The 17,991-nt window shown below is 51.1% G+C and overlaps 1 protein-coding gene across 5 annotated transcripts in view; it reads right to left on the bottom strand.

The window, feature by feature from the left end:
- The window catches only part of IQSEC3 (IQ motif and Sec7 domain ArfGEF 3), a 109,116-nt gene that overhangs the window by 19,021 nt on the left and 72,104 nt on the right, over nucleotides 1-17,991 (bottom strand). For all 5 annotated transcript variants that reach the window (XR_008426522.1, XM_053921717.1, XM_045198595.2 and 2 more), the window contains exons 5-7: nucleotides 17,776-17,937; nucleotides 2,575-2,697; nucleotides 1,919-2,085 (exon numbers count right to left, since the gene is read on the bottom strand). Coding sequence is in view for 4 of the 5 variants with exons in the window: in XM_053921717.1 (XP_053777692.1) it covers nucleotides 1,919-2,085; nucleotides 2,575-2,697; nucleotides 17,776-17,937 (452 nt within the window). In the remaining variant the exon portion in view is untranslated. The remainder of the gene's footprint in view (nucleotides 1-1,918; nucleotides 2,086-2,574; nucleotides 2,698-17,775; nucleotides 17,938-17,991) is intronic.

The raw sequence follows: 17,991 nt of genomic DNA, 5'->3' as shown, positions 1-17,991 counted from the left end.
TTTTTTTTTCTGGAAAAATGATGTGTACCTTTCTCTGTCAAACAGGAAGCTATGAACTCTGGGAAAGAGGAATCTAACACTGGAGCAAGGTGAAGGAGACCTGCAGACAATGGTGAATGGAGATGCTACGATGATGGCTGTGCACTGTCCAGATCAGAGCTGGAGGCTCTGGGAGAGATGCGTCCAGAAGGTGAACCTCATGGAATACCTCGTGGAGCTCACTGTGTTTAGAGGGACTTAACACTTAAGGTGGAGAGCTTGGAGATGAATTAATGGCAGGTGCATAGAGAGCTAAGCAAATAGACAAAGAATATGAGTGTTTACTCCAAGGAAAATAGAAATAGAAAGGATTTGCAATCATTGTATCTTCAACACTTAGCTTTGGATTGTGTTTACCTAGTTTTCATTACATAAACACTGATGTCACAAAAAGGATGCTAAAACTATAGCAAGAGCATGGGGCTGTGACATGGTTTTAGTGGGGATGGTCTGGGGAAAGTGGATGAAAGAGCTAAACCCTTATATTCCACAAGGGGAGACTGCTGTGGTCTGAATGTTTGTGCCCCTGTTAAATTCATAAGTTGAAATCCTGATGCCCAAAAGTATTGGGGTTGGCCTTCAGAAAGTGCTTAAGTCAGGGGGGTTGAGCTCTCACAAATGGGGTTAGTGCACTTATGAAAGATACTCCCAGAGCTTCCTCACCCCTTCCACCTGTGAGGACACAGTGAGAAGCATCAGCTAGAATCAGAAATTGGGCTCTCACCAGACATTGAATCTGCTTGTGCCTTGACCTTGGAATTCCAGCCTCCAGAACTGTGAGAAGTATGTGTCTGCTGTTTATAAGCTACCCAGGGTGCAGTATTTTGTTATAGCAGCCTGAACAAACTAAGACAGAAATTAATAGATAATACTTAAGGTTTTTAAAATGAATAAGTAGCAGAGAATGAAAGAAACCACATACCAAAGTATACATGTACTGTATAATCCCATTCATATGAAGTTCAAGAACGGGCACCATTAGTCAGTGGTGTTGGAAGGTCAGAGTTTTACTCTTGGGCAGGGGGACTGAATGGAAAGGAACATGAAAGAATGTTCCGAGGTGAGGGTAGCAATCTCTATTCAGATCTGGGTGTAATTACATAGGTGTATAGGAATATAAACATTTGCCAAGAGCTCAGATTTATAGGCCTTACAGTATGCATTTTTATACCAATAAAAAAGGAATACAAAAAAAAGAAGCAGAAGGAAGCATGTCGTTTAGTGATGTAGAGGAAACCCAACAGAGAGCAAAAAAACAAGAAAAGTGCCTCTAAGAAAGAATGGTAAGAAGGGCAGGACTAATTTTTTTAGCAAGTCTTGTAGAGTTATTTGACTTTATTAAATTATTTTCATGTATAACTTTTATTTTTAAGATGCTAAAAAAAGGAAACAATCAGCTGAGCACACATCACACCCTGCCAGTTTTCCTCCATACCTGCGGGGTGGCACACTGTATCAGTTAGAAGAGGACCTGGCTGGTACATGCTGTACGTCGCCTGCAGGGCTGACTTAAATGGACCCAAGACTTAAAAGCCCTCATAAGTTGTGCAGTGGGGAGGGCTGTATCACTTAGGCAGCAACTATGGTGCCAGGGGCCTGGAGGTAAACCAGTGGAGGACAGTCTGTGCCAGGCATGGGGCAGTGCCCAAGGGCACTTGCTGCTTGGTACAGGCCAGTGACAGTGGCTCCTGGAAAGTCCCCACATGCCTGGAATGCAAGCAACTTCCCCAGGCTGCTATGTGCAACCAGGCCCAGGGAACAGCATCCAGTGCGCTTGGCTGCTGGAGTGACAATCTACATCTGGGCTCAGACGCACAGAATTAGCACTGAACAGATCAGGCCGGAGCAGTGGCCTCTCCCCCTGCCCCCACCTCCTCACCTCGAAGGTTTCGGATGAAGTCCTCCAGCATCATCTTCCGGTCAGGCTTAATATTGGGGCTGTACATGTCAGTGTTGAGGAGGATGATAGCGAAGGCCAGGATGAAGATGGTGTCAGGGTTGTGGAATTGCTGCACCACCTCGGGGTTGCACATGCAGTAGCGCTGGCTGTGGTGGGGGACACAGTGGGACTGAGGTCCCTTCTTCACCCTCCCCAGCTCCAGCAAGGCTTTAGGTCTGGGTAGCACCCCCTACCACCATCCCAGTCTCCACATACTGTTGATCCCACTCGCAGCCTGGCCCTCTCCCCTCTGAGGGGACAGGACAGGTGTCACACACCCACAGATCCCCCAGCACCAGCCCTGCACAGATGCTCAGTAAATATCTGCACATGTGTGGGATGAGCGAGACCCTGCAGGCCACCTGGGGGCTGCTCTGTCTTGGAGAGCTCGAGGGCTCTGTCCCTTTCCTTTTCTCCTTTCTACTCAGCCCACCTCTCGCACCTCACAACGAGGGCTTCTCCCAGCCCTTGACTGACCCGCCAGCACCTCCAGTCCCCAGGCCCACAGCAGCCCTTCTTCCCCAGCCTCTGCTGTGCCCCAGGTGTATGTTTTGAAGGGTGTTTGAAGGGACGGGTGCTGCAGAAGGGGGTGCTACCTGAAGGCCTCTATGAGCCGCTCCACTTTCTGGGCTTCCCCCTGCACGCGGATGTGAGCCTGGAACTTGCGCAGGGCCTCGTCCAGCTCCATGCTGGAGAAGTCCATCTCGTCTACCACGCAGCTGAGGGCAGGTGGGAGGAGGGTCATGAGGAGAGGTGGCTCCCAAACTTCCCCCATCTCACTGGAGCTGAGGAATGAGGTGCAGCCCACCAGTGGCTGGGAGACCCCGCCCTGCTGGGATGATGGAGGGACTTTGGTACCTGGGACCAACTAGGAGGGAATTGGTTAGGCCTCCCAGGCCTTACTTACATGCCAGGGGTTCTCCCTTTAATAACCTAAGAGACCCTTTCTCATACCTCTCATCTAACACAATGGCCGAAGAGGCAGATGGCTGACTGTTATATGAACCTGAGGCCCAGAGAGGCTAGCTGGTTGCCCAAGGCCATGGAGGCGTCAGGAGGCTGAACCTCCAAAGGCCAAGCCCTTTCTTCTCAACCTCAGAGCATCTCAGGGTCAGACAAAGGTTTACGATGTGCATAAATGCAGCTTACTCCTCTATTCTTTCAGAGACCTGTTAGGAGTCCGTGTGTCTCCCTAGCTTCCCTTTCTAGGTCCCATTTGGGCTTCAAGGTGATGGGCTCTCCTCCTGCAGAGCCCTCTGGTTCTGCCATAGGCTCCCAGGTCCTGCATGTGCAGCCAAGGAGCCCCAGCAATCAGGGGAAGCTGTGGCCACTGAGAGGAAATGACAAATCGGCCTAACGTGGGAGGGGACAGTGTGAAAAAACACAGCCAGACTCTGGGCCTGGGCTGACCACTGAATTTTTTGTGACTTTAGTTTAAACTCACTTCTTGGAGCCTCAGTTTATTCCTCTGCTCCCCAAGGGTCCTTCCATCTCTGAAATGCCACCTCTGATTCTGGAGAGTTTGCCTCTGAATGTCCCCCTTTGGTGTGTGGGGACAGGAGGAAGTGGGGGGCAGGTGCCAGTCACCCCCACTGGGCGGTCTCATTTTTTCTTGGCCTGCTCCTGGGGGACCTTCCCTTCCACTGTGTCCTGCCTTGCCCTCCTTTGCCCCAGGACTGTGAGCAGCAAGGCAGGGATCTAGGCCTGGCTAAGCCGCAGACCTAATTCTCCCTGAGAATTAAAAAAGCTTACACCTGCCAACAAAGCTCTAGGAGCTGATCCCTCCCCTCTCTGCACCCACGCTCTGTTCCAATCTCCTCTCTCCTGGTCACTTTATGCCCAGCCCCTCACTGCCCTCTGCAGGTGAGCAGCCCCCACTCTGCGCCCATAGCCCCTGGGGACTCCGCTAAAGCGTTATCATGACCCCAGGCTTCAAGGTCCTGTTCACTACCTGCCTGCCAACCCACGGAGGGCTTGAGCCCAGTGTGTGCCTCAGGGCCCAGCAGCTGATGGACTCAGATAAGTGGCTGCCTGAGCAGAGGGATGAGCCCTGAGCAGGCCCCACTCCTGCCATCATCCTGGATCCTGTGTCAGGCCTGCTGCTTGTGCAGAGATCCCGACTCAGCTCTGGCTCTGCTGTCAATTTTTAGTGGAAAGCAAGTGGAGATGCCTGTGAGGTTGTGATCATGGACCTGGTGGTCCATGGGCTCTACCTCCCCTACTCTTTTCAGGGGGACCAAGGGAAGGAGAATATCCCCAAAGACTCCTAGAGAGGAAAGAGCTGGTAGAGGCTCTGCTTCCCCCACCCCCAGGGCAGAGAGGATGGCCGTCTTCACGCTGGGAGCCTGTCCTCCTCTTGGTCAAACCCGGCTTTCTCTCAGGCTTGTCCACCTGGATAGTGAGTGGGTGAGAGGGTGGGGTGGTGACAGGAGGCAAGAATTGGGCCCAAGCTCAAGAATTGTCAATGTCAGCATCTGAGCATTTGACATAAACAGCGGGGCAGTAGGGGCCTTCAGGTTCAGCCTGGTTTCTTGGCAGCCCTTTCACCTCCTCCCTGAACCCTCTCCAGTGGAATGTAAGCTCTGAGATCCGTATTGTGGTGCCCACATTGGCATGTCCCCATAGCCCAGCCCAGCCAGGAGTTATAAATCCAGCATGACTGAGCCCTAAAGGGATGCTGTCTGTCCAGAGGAGGTAAACTGGTCAGTCTTGAGCCAGGGAGACAGGAGGGGGAAGGAGGAGGTAGAGACACAGAGACAGTGGGAGACACAGAGAGTTAAGTGAGAGAGACAGATAGAACAAGGAAAGAGAGACAGAGGGAGAAAGACACTCAAGGAGAATAAAAGAGAGGCAAGGAGGTGAAGAGGGAGAGACTGACAAAAAGAGGGGAGAGAGAACAACAGAAAAACAGAAACAAGAGGAGAAAAAGGGAAGAGAGGGAGGGAGAGAGAGACAGAAAGAAAGGAAGAGGAGGAGGAGGAGGAGACAAGGACAGGACAAGACAGAAGCAATGATGGGAGTAACACAGCAAAAACTGGACCCGGTGGACCTGGTCATGAAGTGGGGGAGGGGAAAGCCACATTGCAGTCTCTCACTCCAGGGACTCCCATCCTGACTCTTGCAAGGCCAAGGGGAAGGGCAATGAACTGTAGCCTGGCCAGCCCTGTCTTCAGGGCCTGCTCCTCGGGTGGACCCCAGAATGGCCCCTACTTTCCCTAGTCTGGCCTCTAACTGCCCCACCCCCCAAGACTTGCCTCTGCCCTCTCTCTGCAGGCCCCTGAACCCTGAGGTCTTGCACCCTGCACCCCTCATTGGTGTCCTTTCCAGAGCTTCTGTGTGTGTGTCCTCTGCCCCAGCACTCTGGACAAGCCCTCACCCCATGAGGAGGAGGCGGGTGCCCAGAGGCCCAGGCACTGTGGGCAGTTGACAGGAGGAGGCGATGGAGCAGTTGGGAAAGGGTGGGATCTGCTTGGCCAAGCACCATGGCCTAGTTTCCAGCTCTTCACTCAGGTGACACAAAGCCTCACTCACTCAGGGCTGCAGCTAAAAGCTCCACTAATAAGCCCAGAGCCTGAGAGTCAAGGATTGGGATGGGAGATGCAGCCAGGTGGAAGCACAGCCCACGAATGGGGAGTGCTACATAAATCAGTCACCACCACAGGGATGACGGCTTCTGGGGAGGACACCCGGGCTGTGGGGCAGGACAGTCTGTACATCTCACATCTTTGAACCCCATGGAAGGAGGCTTATTAAAACGTAGATCCCTGAACCCCACCCCAGATCTACCGACCAGAATATCTGGAGGCAAGGCCTGGGAATCAGTGTTCTTCAAAGCTCTCCAGCCAATTCTTACAGATTGAAAACTAATAGTTGAGCTGAGTGCAAGGGGAGGTGGGGACCCAGCTCACATAGAAGCCGTTAAAATGCGAGTCCAGAAACTCACAGGCCACCAGGGCAGCAGCTCATGGGGGCACATGCGTCCCCACCAGCTCTCGGGGCTGCTTTTGTGGTGGGGATGGTGAAGGAAGGACGGATGGGGTTGCAGACAGATGCTGCCCCCCCCCCCCACCCGCCACGGACACACAAATACTCATGCCTTCCTCCTTGCAATTGCTGCCATGGGGCAGGGGTGTTTAATGGGCAGCTGGTGCCCTGGGGTTCTCAGATTCTAGGGGGAAAAACCTCAGTATTTTCTGCAGAACCCTCAGATGGAAGGAAGAAGCTGTGTTGGATGGTGGAAAGGCACTATTAGCCCCTAGCAGACAAATGTCTTCCGAGCTGTAGGCTTGGGTTGGACGAGGTGGCCTCTCAGGACTCTCCGCACGCTGACATTCTCTACCACGGACCTCAGCAGAGATGGCCCGCAGTCAGTCTTCACAGGCTCTGTAGGTGCTCCGGGATGGCAGGACACTGAGCATCAGTTCTGGTTGGCTTTGGAACACAGTTCACGATGACTGCTTCTCCCATGCCTCCCAGAGAACCTTCCTGATGGGGCCTGTGCCTCCTGGGGCAGGTGGCTGGGCCGAGGCTGCACTCTCTAACAAACCTCAGAGGGCTCCATTATCCTGGAATCACCCACTATCCTTGTCCCTGATTTTTTCTCTCCCCTAGGTAGAAACTTTGGCCTGCACCTTGACCTCTGCTGTCTCTCCTTTCCTCTCCTCTCATCCTTTTCTGTTGCTTCTATTATTTTGTAGTATCTACCAGCACTCAAAATCTCCCCTTCCCTATTCTCTTTGCCACCCTGGAATTCTTGTGGGGAGCGGATTGTTGACAACTTTTCAAATCTATCCTGTTGCCTCCACCCAGAACAGCCAATCACCATCTCTCCTCTTTGATCATCTTTAAGGTGAGAAAGAGCACATGTTTCTGGGTGATATTTTCTGGTGTGTAACCTCCCCATATTACAGAAGGCAAAACTGAGACCACAAAGGGGCTTGCTCCATGTTCCCACAACTACAAAGAGCAGGTATTTTGGCTTCCTGCTTGGGAGGCCTCTCCCCCACTCTGAGCCCTCTCCACTTCTCCGGGGCGGTGGGGGATGGGGTGGGATGGGGGATAGGGGTCCTAACGCTAGTGGTGGGGGGATCTTTTCTGTACTCTCATTTACTGAGTACTGTTCTTAGTGCCTCACTTAGTGTGTAATGACAGTCTTCTCAATCCTGTGATATTAACCATTATCCTGTTATTTTTTTGTATCCTGTTATTTTTTATTGTATATATATATATATATATGAAACTGAAGCTCAAAAGAGAGGTGGCCCTGCAGGGGGACTTTGCACATTGAATTCCTTGCTGGCATCTCCAGGGCCAGGCAAACCTGCCAGCTCCCCATCTCAACATCTGGCCCTAATGTGTCTTCCTGGGGGCTGCTACCTTACCCAGATGCCTGATGGGAGCCTGTGAGGGGCTGAGGCGGGACAACTGGCCACGGCCAGTCATGTGTGAGGAGCCACTTCATTGTCAGCAGTCAGCATGAGGCTGTGTGGCCACCCTGCAGTTTCAGAGCTGGCCGGGCACACGGGTCACAGCAGCAAACTAAATCCTTGACTTCCTACCTTCCCCTTTCTGGTCTACCCTCCGTCCCTCCCTCCTTCTCTTTCTTACTCCTTTCCTCTCCCCTTCCTTCCTTCCTTCCAACCTGCATTTCGTGCCTCCTGTGTACAAGATGCTGTGCTGAGGACCTGGTGTAAGTGCAAACAACACAAACACAGACACTGTCCTGATGAGAGAGGAGAACCAAGTTTGAAGTAATCATTTCATTGTAAGTGTGACAAGTCCTACGTAGGCAAAAACAGGGTTCCATAAGAGGACAAAGGAGACGTATTTTATTTTATATTGGTATGCTCAGAGAGGCCTCTTTGAGGATATGACTTTTGAGCTGAGACTTGGAAGATGACTAGGAGCCGACCAAGGGAAGAGGAGGAGTGGGGAAGAGCTTTCAGGCAGAGTGGGGAAAGCATATGCCAAGGCCCTGTGGTAGCAAAGAACTTTCAAGGACCTAGAAAGGGTCAACAAGGTGGCAATGCAGAGAGTTAAGGGGAGAATGGAGAATGGCTTAATGTGGGGCTAGGAAGGTGGGCAGGGGCTTGACCAGTCAAGAGCTCTGTGAGTCACAAGAAGGATTTTGGAGTTTATAATGAACACAGTGGGAGACAATGGGAGGGTATGAGCAGAGGAGTGATATGATCCAGTTTGTTTTAAGAAGTCTTCCCTGGCTCTTGGGAGAGAATGAACAGAAAATGGAGGGCAGGGAACAAGAACGAAGCAGGAGGCCCAGCTAGGTGCTACTGCAGAGGCCCAAGTTAGAGAAGATGGGGTTTGGGCTAAGGTGGAAGCAGTAGAGACACACCGAATGGACAATCTGAGATACATCTCGGAGGAAGACCATGTGGAATTGGGTGATGTGGGGAAGTGGGAAGTGAGGAAATGGAGGAGTCAGTGATGAGTCTCAGAGTTCTGGCTTGGCACCTAGGGGCCTGGTGCTCATTTTCAGGATGAGTTGATGATAGGGTGGACGCAGGTGCTGGAGGAGAGATGGACACTTCAGTTTTGGACACATTAAGTTTGAGATGTTCTTTCACACAGTATCAGTTTTTCCTCTCTACTAAATCATTCTCGTTGGCACCTAAATTCTTTTCCATTTTACAAATTAAAACCCTGATTTGACCTTTTGCTTTCTAGAACCTACTCTTTTTCTCTATAGCTCTTTAGAGCCAAACTTCTAGAAGCCATCCCTACCATGCTGACTCCACTTTCTCAATCCCATTCACTTTCACCCAGCTCCAGCCAAACAGCTACCCACAGCATTCTGTTAAAACCTCTTGTCAAGGCTACCACCGGCCACCACATTGCCAAGTCCAATGTCCTTGTTCGACCAGCCTCCTGGCAGCCCTGACACGGTTAATCACTCCATTCCTAAAACACTCCTCTCTCTTGCTCCCACCACACCACTCTCCCCTAAGTTACTCTTCCCTCTTGGAGGCACCCTCCCCATCACAGGTCTCTTCCTCCCTCTCCACCTGGCCTCTGATGGAGGGCTGGCCACTGGGCTCCCTTCTCCCCTTGACAGCTTTTCTCTAGGCGGCCTCGCCCATTCCAAGCACTCTCAATGCCAATTGCATGCTGACCACTCTTGTATTTATCTCTTGTGATGAGTTCACCTTTATTACTTTATTATTGGTCACTAACTAGTTATTGTTCTTTTTGGTTGATCTGTATTGTTTATAAAAGACCATGTTCAGTACCGGTGTTGCTGAGTGTGGAGGGCTCATGTAAACTCAACTCTGTGCATTCAACTGGAGCTTAACCAGCCCACTTCTGAGTCTGGCCCATTGAATGTGTCTGGGCGCTCTTGTCTGTCAGTCATGGGCAATATTCACAAGGCCACAGGTTGTGCTAGCATCTCTTAAAAAGAACTCAGGTTGTATACACTTTATGTTTTACTTGGTATTTAATATTCTAACTTGTTCTCAGTAAATATTTGATGATGTCTGGTTTGAAGAATTCTTCAGATTGAAGTCCCCAAATCCAGCATCTTCCTCCCCTCCAAAACGGAAGATATATGGACGTTTATTTAGTATAATTTGCACCCGTTCCTGTCCTGGGCCTGAAACACAAACATACCATGTGCAGAGACTGAGTGCCCTGAGATCTCAGTGGCTCAGGAGGCTGTCCACTGGGGTCTGGCCACCAGGCTCACTGCTTCTCCATGCCTCTGGGCTCCACTAACTCCTACCCTCCCTGAGGCCACTGCTGAGATTTAGGGCATCTTTCTCTCCACAACATGACTGCAATAGCCTCCTAACCAGCCTTGCTGCCTCCAAATCATCTCCAGAACAATCCTTGTAGGATACCACTGGCCCTGTCACTCACTCCTCTGATTATATTTTTTCAAGGGCTTCCCACGTCCCATATAGGAAACCTGGGTTCCTCAGCAAAACAAGCCAGGCCCTGTTAGCTTCCCAGCTTCTTCTGCCCCTTTGGCACACTGGCTCCCCTCCTGCTGGCTCACTATCCCACCTCCACACTTTTGCACATGCTGTTCTTTCTTCCTGCCACCCAGCCCCTAACTTGCAGGTCTCTGATTAGTTGTCAGTCTCTCCAGGAGTCTTCCTTGACCCCACCAAACCCTGGTCATGTCTTCTGTCTATCACTGCAGTTGTGTCCTGTGTCTTAACATTTACCTGCCTGTCTTCCCACCAGGCTATTGCTCCTGAAGGAAGAGGCAGTGCTCTGAATCTCTGCATCCCTGCCATATATATGAATCCAATAAACATTTGTAGGATGAGTGAATAAGTGAGACCCTGAGCAACATAGTTGGCTGGGGAAGGAACCCAGTGGCCAGTGCCTTTGGAAGCTCTGCCCAGTGACCCAGAATGGCTGGGCCTACTGGCCTGCTGTGCAAAATCATCTGGAGCTCACCTGATGCTTAGATGAGCTGCTAGGGACATAGGCCTGTAGACTCCAGATGGCAGGCAGCATGGTAGTGTGGAGTGCACATCCTTCCCTCTTCCCTCAGCTGCATAGGCAAGTGAGTGATGAGATCCAGGCAAACTGGGGCTGATTAGATGGCTTCCACCTGAGCTTGTCTGGACCTGCCTCGGCAGGGGCCGCTGATGAGCTAGTGTGTTGCGAGTGGTGTGGGGCGGTTTCTGCGCAGGCCTCCCTCTTTCCTGTGGGCATCTGAGTGTCTGCAGCAACTGCAGCAAGTACCCCACAAGGGTGGGGGAAACATCAGCTCAGATGTTCCCTGCATCTGTGTGTAGAAGGATAATTGTGACAAAAATGGCTCAACACTGATCTGTGTGTAGAATCAGTTGGTGTTGCAGGTAGATCAAAATGATCTCTGATCAAAATGAATTTCGTCATCTCGGCTTTTTTTATGATTGTAAGACAGTGTCTGGCAGACAAAGGAACTGGTTGGGAGCTGAAACTAGGTAATGATAGCCGCAGGGATTTCTAACTGGTTGGAAGAGAGAGCAAAGATCTGGAAGGTGAGGTGCAGGCCAAGACCAGGTGGAGGTATGCACGCTGCAGACCTGGGACTTGTGGTCTAGGTGGAAACTGACTTCAGGTTTCAGGAGGAGGGTGGAAAACAAAACCACCCAGTACCATGGGATATAGAAAACCTTGTTTTATTTCTGCAGTTCTTGGCTCGTACAACTCAGTGAAAAATATCCCCATTCGCCAGGGAGTTATTTTTGTTGGTCAGAACTCATAACATGGCCAACAAAGGTCAGGGCTTTTCAGAAAAGTGCAGAGTGGCTGAGAAAGTGGAGAAGAAGGAAGCTGATGCAGGAGGACCTACCAGAATTTCTGGGGATGACATGAGGATGAAGAAAATCTTGTTTGAGGGGCTCAGGAGAGATAGATGCCAGTCACACCTTGAGGATTCATGAACCAAAAGAACTCAGCTTCAACTACCAATCACATTAGAAGTCAGTGTGGATGCCTGAGATGATTTTTCTTTTGTTGGGCCTGGCAGCATCCCTGATTGCCAGCGGATCTCAAACTTGAGTGGGCATCCGAGTCACCTGGCAGGCTTGTTAACACACAAAGTACTGGCCCCAGAGTTGCTGATGCGGTGGGTGTAGGGTTCGGTCTGAGAATTGATGCTGCAAACAAGTTTCCAGGTGCTGCTGCTGCAGTTTGGGACCACATCTGAGGACCACCGCTCTGTGAGTAACAGTGGGTGAGATGAGACATCAGGCCTCTGGTGTCAGGTGCCCTTGGGTTTGAATCTGGTTTCTATCATTCAGCTGTTCAGTCACTTAGCCTCTCTGTGCCTCACTTTCTCCATCTGTAGAATGGAGCTGATACCTATAACACCTCATGGGCAGGGTGGCAGAGTTTTGAAGGAGACAATGTATGTAGAGTTCCTAGCATATAACAGAGCTTAATAAATGATAGTTTTCATTACATACCTGGAAACCAAGTCTGAACTGACATGCCAGGTAAGTAGGTGGACTTGAAGTTCCTTCCCTCCAGCACAGGCATTAAGACCCTTTCCCTCACCACCAGAAAACTCTGCCTGAAATCACACCATTAGACATGCCCACTGACCCTTTAAACTATACATACACCAGGGAGAGGAAACTGAGTCTGGTGCAGGCTTCGTAAGATTTATGGGCCTGCTTCCTTCTCGGATGAGAGGGTCAGAGAACAGCAAATAAAAGTGAGTCAAGGGATAGTACCTGATTCCATTAAATTTCTCTGCCACTGGCCAGGGGACTAGTCCTTTCTTCTCTCTGAGCCTCAGTTTCTACCTGGGTAAAATGAGAGGGCTGGACTGGCTGAACATCCAAGGGGTCTTCCAACGGCACGATTCACACTGGGATATGACAAGGACTATAAAGGCATTAAGTCCACACTTCTCTGGGGATGAAATGCAGAGGTAGGACTATGCAGGCCTAAGAGCTCAGGTTATGGAACATTCTGCCTGGCTTCAGATCTCAGCCATTGATTAGCTGTGTGATTGTGGATAAGCTACGTAACCTCTGTTCCTCGGCGCCTTCACTCAGCAGTTTCATAGCACTCACCTCAGAGTTGCTGCGAAGATGAAATGAGGTTTTGCATGTTATGGGCCTTGGAACAGTGCCTGCTGACACACAGCAAATTCTTGATATATATATATGTGAGCGGTCATTGTTATTTCTCAAGGCCTGCTCACTCATTGACAGTCACCCTAAAAACCCCCAGGAGAGGGGAACTCCCAGGAAACCTCTTCTTAAGTCCCACTTCTAAGAGTGGCCAGTTTCAGCCACACCTGAATATCACATGGGGCTTGAGAGAGACCCCTCCAGGACTAGGACCTGAGTAACCAGGAAGGAATTGAGTGATAGTATGTTCATTTTGGGTAAAAGCCCAGTTTGTACGATAATGTGACCAAGCCAGAGGGAGTCTCAACTCTGGACTTGTTCACTCTACACTTGGGGTCCCAAGATCTCCGTAGGAGTAAATGGCTCTTAAATGCTCACAACTCTTTACTGTTAAGGGGAATCTTTCATCTATGTGTTGTGTGTGTGTGTATCTGTGTGTGGGGGGGGTAGTACGTGAGGGGGGTAAGTGGATGGGTGGGTTGGGGATGGGGGAAGGGCCCTGGAGAGGTATGAGGTCAAGGCTGTAAGCCCCAAAACATGACTTTTTAGAAGAGAACCCCTCTTCCATTCCTCTGGGTGGTGGCAGGGTCTAGTTTTCAGAGCAGTGGAAATAACCCCAAAGTCTCTAACCCTTTCCGCCTCGGGCCTCTCTCCATCCTCCCCCAGACACATCAGGGTCTGCTCGGGCCCCAGTGGACTCTCCTCTTTCTCGTGGAATTCCTCAAGAACAAGGAAACCGTTCTGAGGTTCCACACAGCACTATGGGCAGGATGTTCTCAAATAATTTCTTCCTAGCGATGAAAGTCCAGAGCCTTCCAGCCTGTTGAGTTTGACAGACAATCTGTCTTCATTTCTGAATGTGCCCTAAGAAGAACAAATCTGTTACACGCTGGCCAACACATTTCTATGGAAATGAAATGTGACTAATATGTCAAACTGTAATCTCTAACAAAGAATGAAGTAGACACAGAGAGAAGGAACACTCAGGAAATTTCCTTCTGGCAGCTCACACCAAAAGCTACCCTTCGTGCACTTCGGCACAAATCACAGAGACCGATGCCCTGTTTCTGTGAGATCCACAATGGGAGAGACCATCCAGGCCAGGAAAGAGACTCCTCACTGCCCGCATGGCACAGACCCCATTCACCGACCTTCAATCCTGCTGAAGTGAATGTTTCAGAAAGGAAATAGAGCAGAGCCAAATTTCCCAGCCATGTGAAAACTGAGAGGGAGAAGCTTTCAGGCCCACAGGATCCTAATCCCAGCTGCTGTCTGGATCCTGCTGCTGGGCCAGCCACTGCCCTTCTCTCCTCAGCACTGGGTGGACTTCCCCAGAGTCCAGCCTGGTCCCCAAATGAGCTCCCTTCCTTCCCCAGAAGCTCTTGCTGTGTGGGGAATGGACTCGATCTCAAACCAGACCTCAGGAGTCTGTGGTTTCCCTGTGTTGGGTGTGTGAGTGTATGTGTGTGTGTGTGTGTGTGTGGTAGGGGGAAGGTATCTAATCCCTTGAGCTTTCAAGTGGGAAAGATAATAATAGAAATAGCTAACGTTTTTAAAAGAACTTCCTAAGCGTCAGGTGCTGAGTTAAGCACTTTATATACATTTAAAAGATCTAATTCATATTATCCCCACTTGACAAATGAAAGTAAGGCTGGTTTCCCCTTAACAAATCAAACACACTTTCCAGGTAAACACTAATGGACATGACCCTTTGAGCTCAGAATGCCTTCTATTATAATTTGAATAAAGCTTGGTTGAACACATTCCTTCTTGGAATGTGTCTTCTATGGAAATAGGACACAAAGGGATGGAGAGATCAGCTTCTATGAGCCCTGAGGGCGTGATTCTGGAGGCAAATGTTACTGCTTCTGTGATGCTCAGACATAGGTCAGTGCTGAGGCAGATGCTGATAGCCCTTCTTCCTGTCCCCGACAGGCAAAAGAGTTGGGATGGGTCTCAGGGGTCCCACCCTTTCCCCTTCCAGAGGCTTTCAGCCTATCCCCTTCCTGTCTGGCTGCTTCTTGGAGAGTGCTGTGGCTTGGGCTGTCTCAGTCTCCAAGGCGATGGGTGATTTATGTCCTTCTACTCAGCAAACAGCTTTGTACAGAATGGATGCAACTTGCTGAATGTCACCAGGTGGGGGCACGGGAGCTGCATAGAATTCCAATGAAGCCTTCCAGGCCTGGGCAAAATGGCACTGGTGACTTTTCTTATTGTTTGTTTTCTCTGGTGAGAGTAAGAAAGAGGCAGAGGATCCTGAAAGGTACCAGGACAGTTATCTTGAGAAGCAGGGAAATGCCAAAAACCCCAGCGCCTGGCTCCCCTGCTAATAGTGCCTGCCTCTTCCTGCTGCTCCACCTTCTCTCTTCTGGCACTTCGCAAGAGACAAACCAAATGGTCAGCAAACTGGACTCAGGGGAGGAGGGCTCCTTTCTGTGTGCAGAGGCTGAACACGCTGGCACCTCAGAGCCCAGGGCTTGTGTGGCTGCAGAACAAAGTATGAGGGGCCAAGGCATTCACTGGGGCAGAACTGGAGCTCCGCTCTGTCCTGGGTCTTGCTCAAATCCACAATGCCTACTGGAGCTTGCTCAGCTCCCCTGCCTCCCTTTCCAGGCTTCTCCATTCTTCTCTCTAGTTTATGCCTGGGTCTGTAAGTTCCCTGAGGCCATGAGCCATTCCTATTCCTCCCTCTACCACCCACCCACCCCCACCCCTGCCACAGGACCACCAGCTCAGCCCCATGTCCTACACAGGGTGGGCACTCAGTGTTTACTGAATGAATGATGAATGGTCACCCTGTTGTCCCATGAACTCTGGTGCCCCAGCACTCCCCTGGAGCCTGAGGGACGCTCTGGCAGGATGACAAAGGATGGCCACCAAATTTAGGACAAGCGGTCCTACACAATAGCAGTGGGCTACAAATGTAATGAGCAATGGGAAAAATGATAGATTTGCAGGGGATGGAGGGACCTCTGAGATCACACAGCCCGACCCTCTCACTTTACAGGTAAGAAAACTGAGGCCTAGAGGACAAGTGCCTTCCATAAGCTACATAGCATGCTAGGAGCAGAGCCAGGTGCAGAGGTGGGCCCTTCCTCTCAGGTCCAGCCATCTCTCTGACCCACCACACTGCCTCTTCATCCCAGGCTTGAGCCCACCTTAGCTGCCAGATCAGTCCCCAGCCTCCGTTTCCTGCCAGCACAGCCTGCACGGCTGGTCTGAGTCTCCAGCCCACATACTCAGTCTCCCAGGGAAGATGGCTTAGTTTTCATTGTGCTGCGCTGTGTGACCTGGGCTGGAGAGGAACCATGTGTTCCCAGCGTTCTAGGTCAATGTGAGCCTGACAGGTTAAAACTCCAGGGCCAGGTGACATGGGGACTGGGGAGGCAGAAGAGAACAGAGCAGACAGTCAGGGTCTGTGAGTGAAGCAGTCACCTCTGTTCTCAGAGCACAGGGACAAAGCAGAGTCACCTGGGGGGTATGGGGCAGTGCAAAGAACAGAGCCATAGGCCACGACTCAGCCTCTCACTCTCCCACAGCATGGAAAAGGGACAAACGCCACTGAAAAAGCCCGAGAGGTGAACCAAATGGAGACCAAAACAGGGGAAGGAAGGTGCCTGGAAAACTCCATCTTTCTCCTCTTTCTGTCATTTCTCAGGGCACTGTCAGCAGGGCTGGTGGTGAAGGGAAAGAGGAGCCAGAGGCAGAGGGAGAAGTAAGGAGGGTGACAAGGAAATGCCTGCATTCATCAGCTTACTTTCCTTTGAGAGGAACTCAGAGCATCTCAGCCATCAGATCTGAGGAGGACAGCAAATTGGCCAAAGCCACTGAGAGTCAAAGGCAGGTACAGGATTCTGGGGATTTCACGGTCCCTCAGACGGATCCAAGCTCCCACTCTCTGACTGCACTCACACAACCATCCTATCAGTGTGTTTAGGAATGTGACAAGGATTCCAGAGGGCAATTGGCCCACTCCTCATAACCCAGCATGCCCACTCTGCAGGCGCGCTAATGTAGGCCCAGAGGGCGGTGACTTGTCAGAAGACAGCACCAAGACTGATCCTTAAACTAAGCCAGGTCTCTGAGCTTCCACTCCAGGAACATTGACAACCTTGCCAGCAAGGCTGGGTGACTCCCACACTTCTAAACCCTTGATAGGGAGCCCTCTGCCCCTGTGTAGCAGGCCCTTGCTGCTCCAAGAGCCAGAACAAAAAGGAGAGGTTCTCCTAGGACCCCAGGGGAAACACGGCTGTTGACTGTATCCAAGGAGAAAAGGGAGAGGGAAGAGGGGGTGATTCCCTACAGAATGATGACCTTCAAGAACAACTGAGCTTAGGGACCAAGTGGAAGAGAGAGGGAACATCTGGGGAGTAGTGGGGGCTTGGAGCACACTTCCTGGGGCCTCGCCCTCTCTTTGCCAGGGGAGGGGTGCTCCAAAGTCCTGCTCCTCAGCCCCAAGTAATGCTACCTCTGTCCTGCAGCTCTGGCCTGTTCACACCCACAGAGTCTCACACTAGCAGAAGCAGCCCTCTCACCCCACCCCACCCCCAACCATCTATTTGACTTCAAAGTAATTTTCTTTGATTGTTGTGATTTGGATGGTCAGTCTATCATTGTGGTATTTTCCTGTTTTAAAAACCCTCAGTCTAATCCCTTCATTTTTCTGTCTCATATTTGCCTCCACTGATATGAAAATGATCCTGGGTGGGGGGCAGGCAGATGCTTGTGGGGGCCTGAGGGCTGGATGGGTGGCAGGGACAGGGTGGGCTGAGGAGCCTGTCCCCCAGGTGGAGATGCCCCAGCGCGGGCAGTTCTCTTCTTTTCCAGGCTCATTCTCTCCCCCCTAGATGGCAGAAAGGGCGGCTTTTCTGTCTCCTTTGACTATTTCTGTGACGATGGCACCCTGCACACAATGTGCTCAATGAAAAAAAGACTTTCCAGGGGAAACAGGTTGGTTAGAATGCAGGGATGGACTAAAGGCCATGGGGGTTCTGGGTCCTAGGGCCAAGCACAGAGCTGCTAGGACCAGGGATAGGATTTCTGGGAAATTGCAAGACTGCCCCTCTCTCTTCCCTGAGCCTTTTGCAGCTGAGGACCCTGACTCATCCAGACAAACTGGGCAGGTGAGACGGAATGGAGGGAGGGGGTAGGGAGCCTGGGGTGGAATAGGAACCCGGAGATTGGTGGGGCACTCACTCCAGCACGTCGTGGTTGAACTGCTTCTTGCTGTTGCCCAGGAACTCTCCAATCATTTGCCGGCTGAGGCCTTTACGCTGGAGCAGGAAATGGGCCACTCCGATGGGGGTGTCAGGGATGAAGCCGCGAGAGATCAGGAACTGGATGCCTTTGTCGGGGTTTCTGGGGGAGTGGATGGGGGCAGGGAGGAGTAAAGAGTGAGTGAGGCCATCCATG

This window comes from Desmodus rotundus, chromosome 3 (assembly GCF_022682495.2).
Source record: "Desmodus rotundus isolate HL8 chromosome 3, HLdesRot8A.1, whole genome shotgun sequence".
Classification (NCBI taxonomy): Eukaryota; Metazoa; Chordata; class Mammalia; order Chiroptera; family Phyllostomidae; genus Desmodus; species Desmodus rotundus.
Note: the sequence above shows the minus strand (reverse complement) of the source record. Positions and strands in the feature narration are given on the sequence as shown.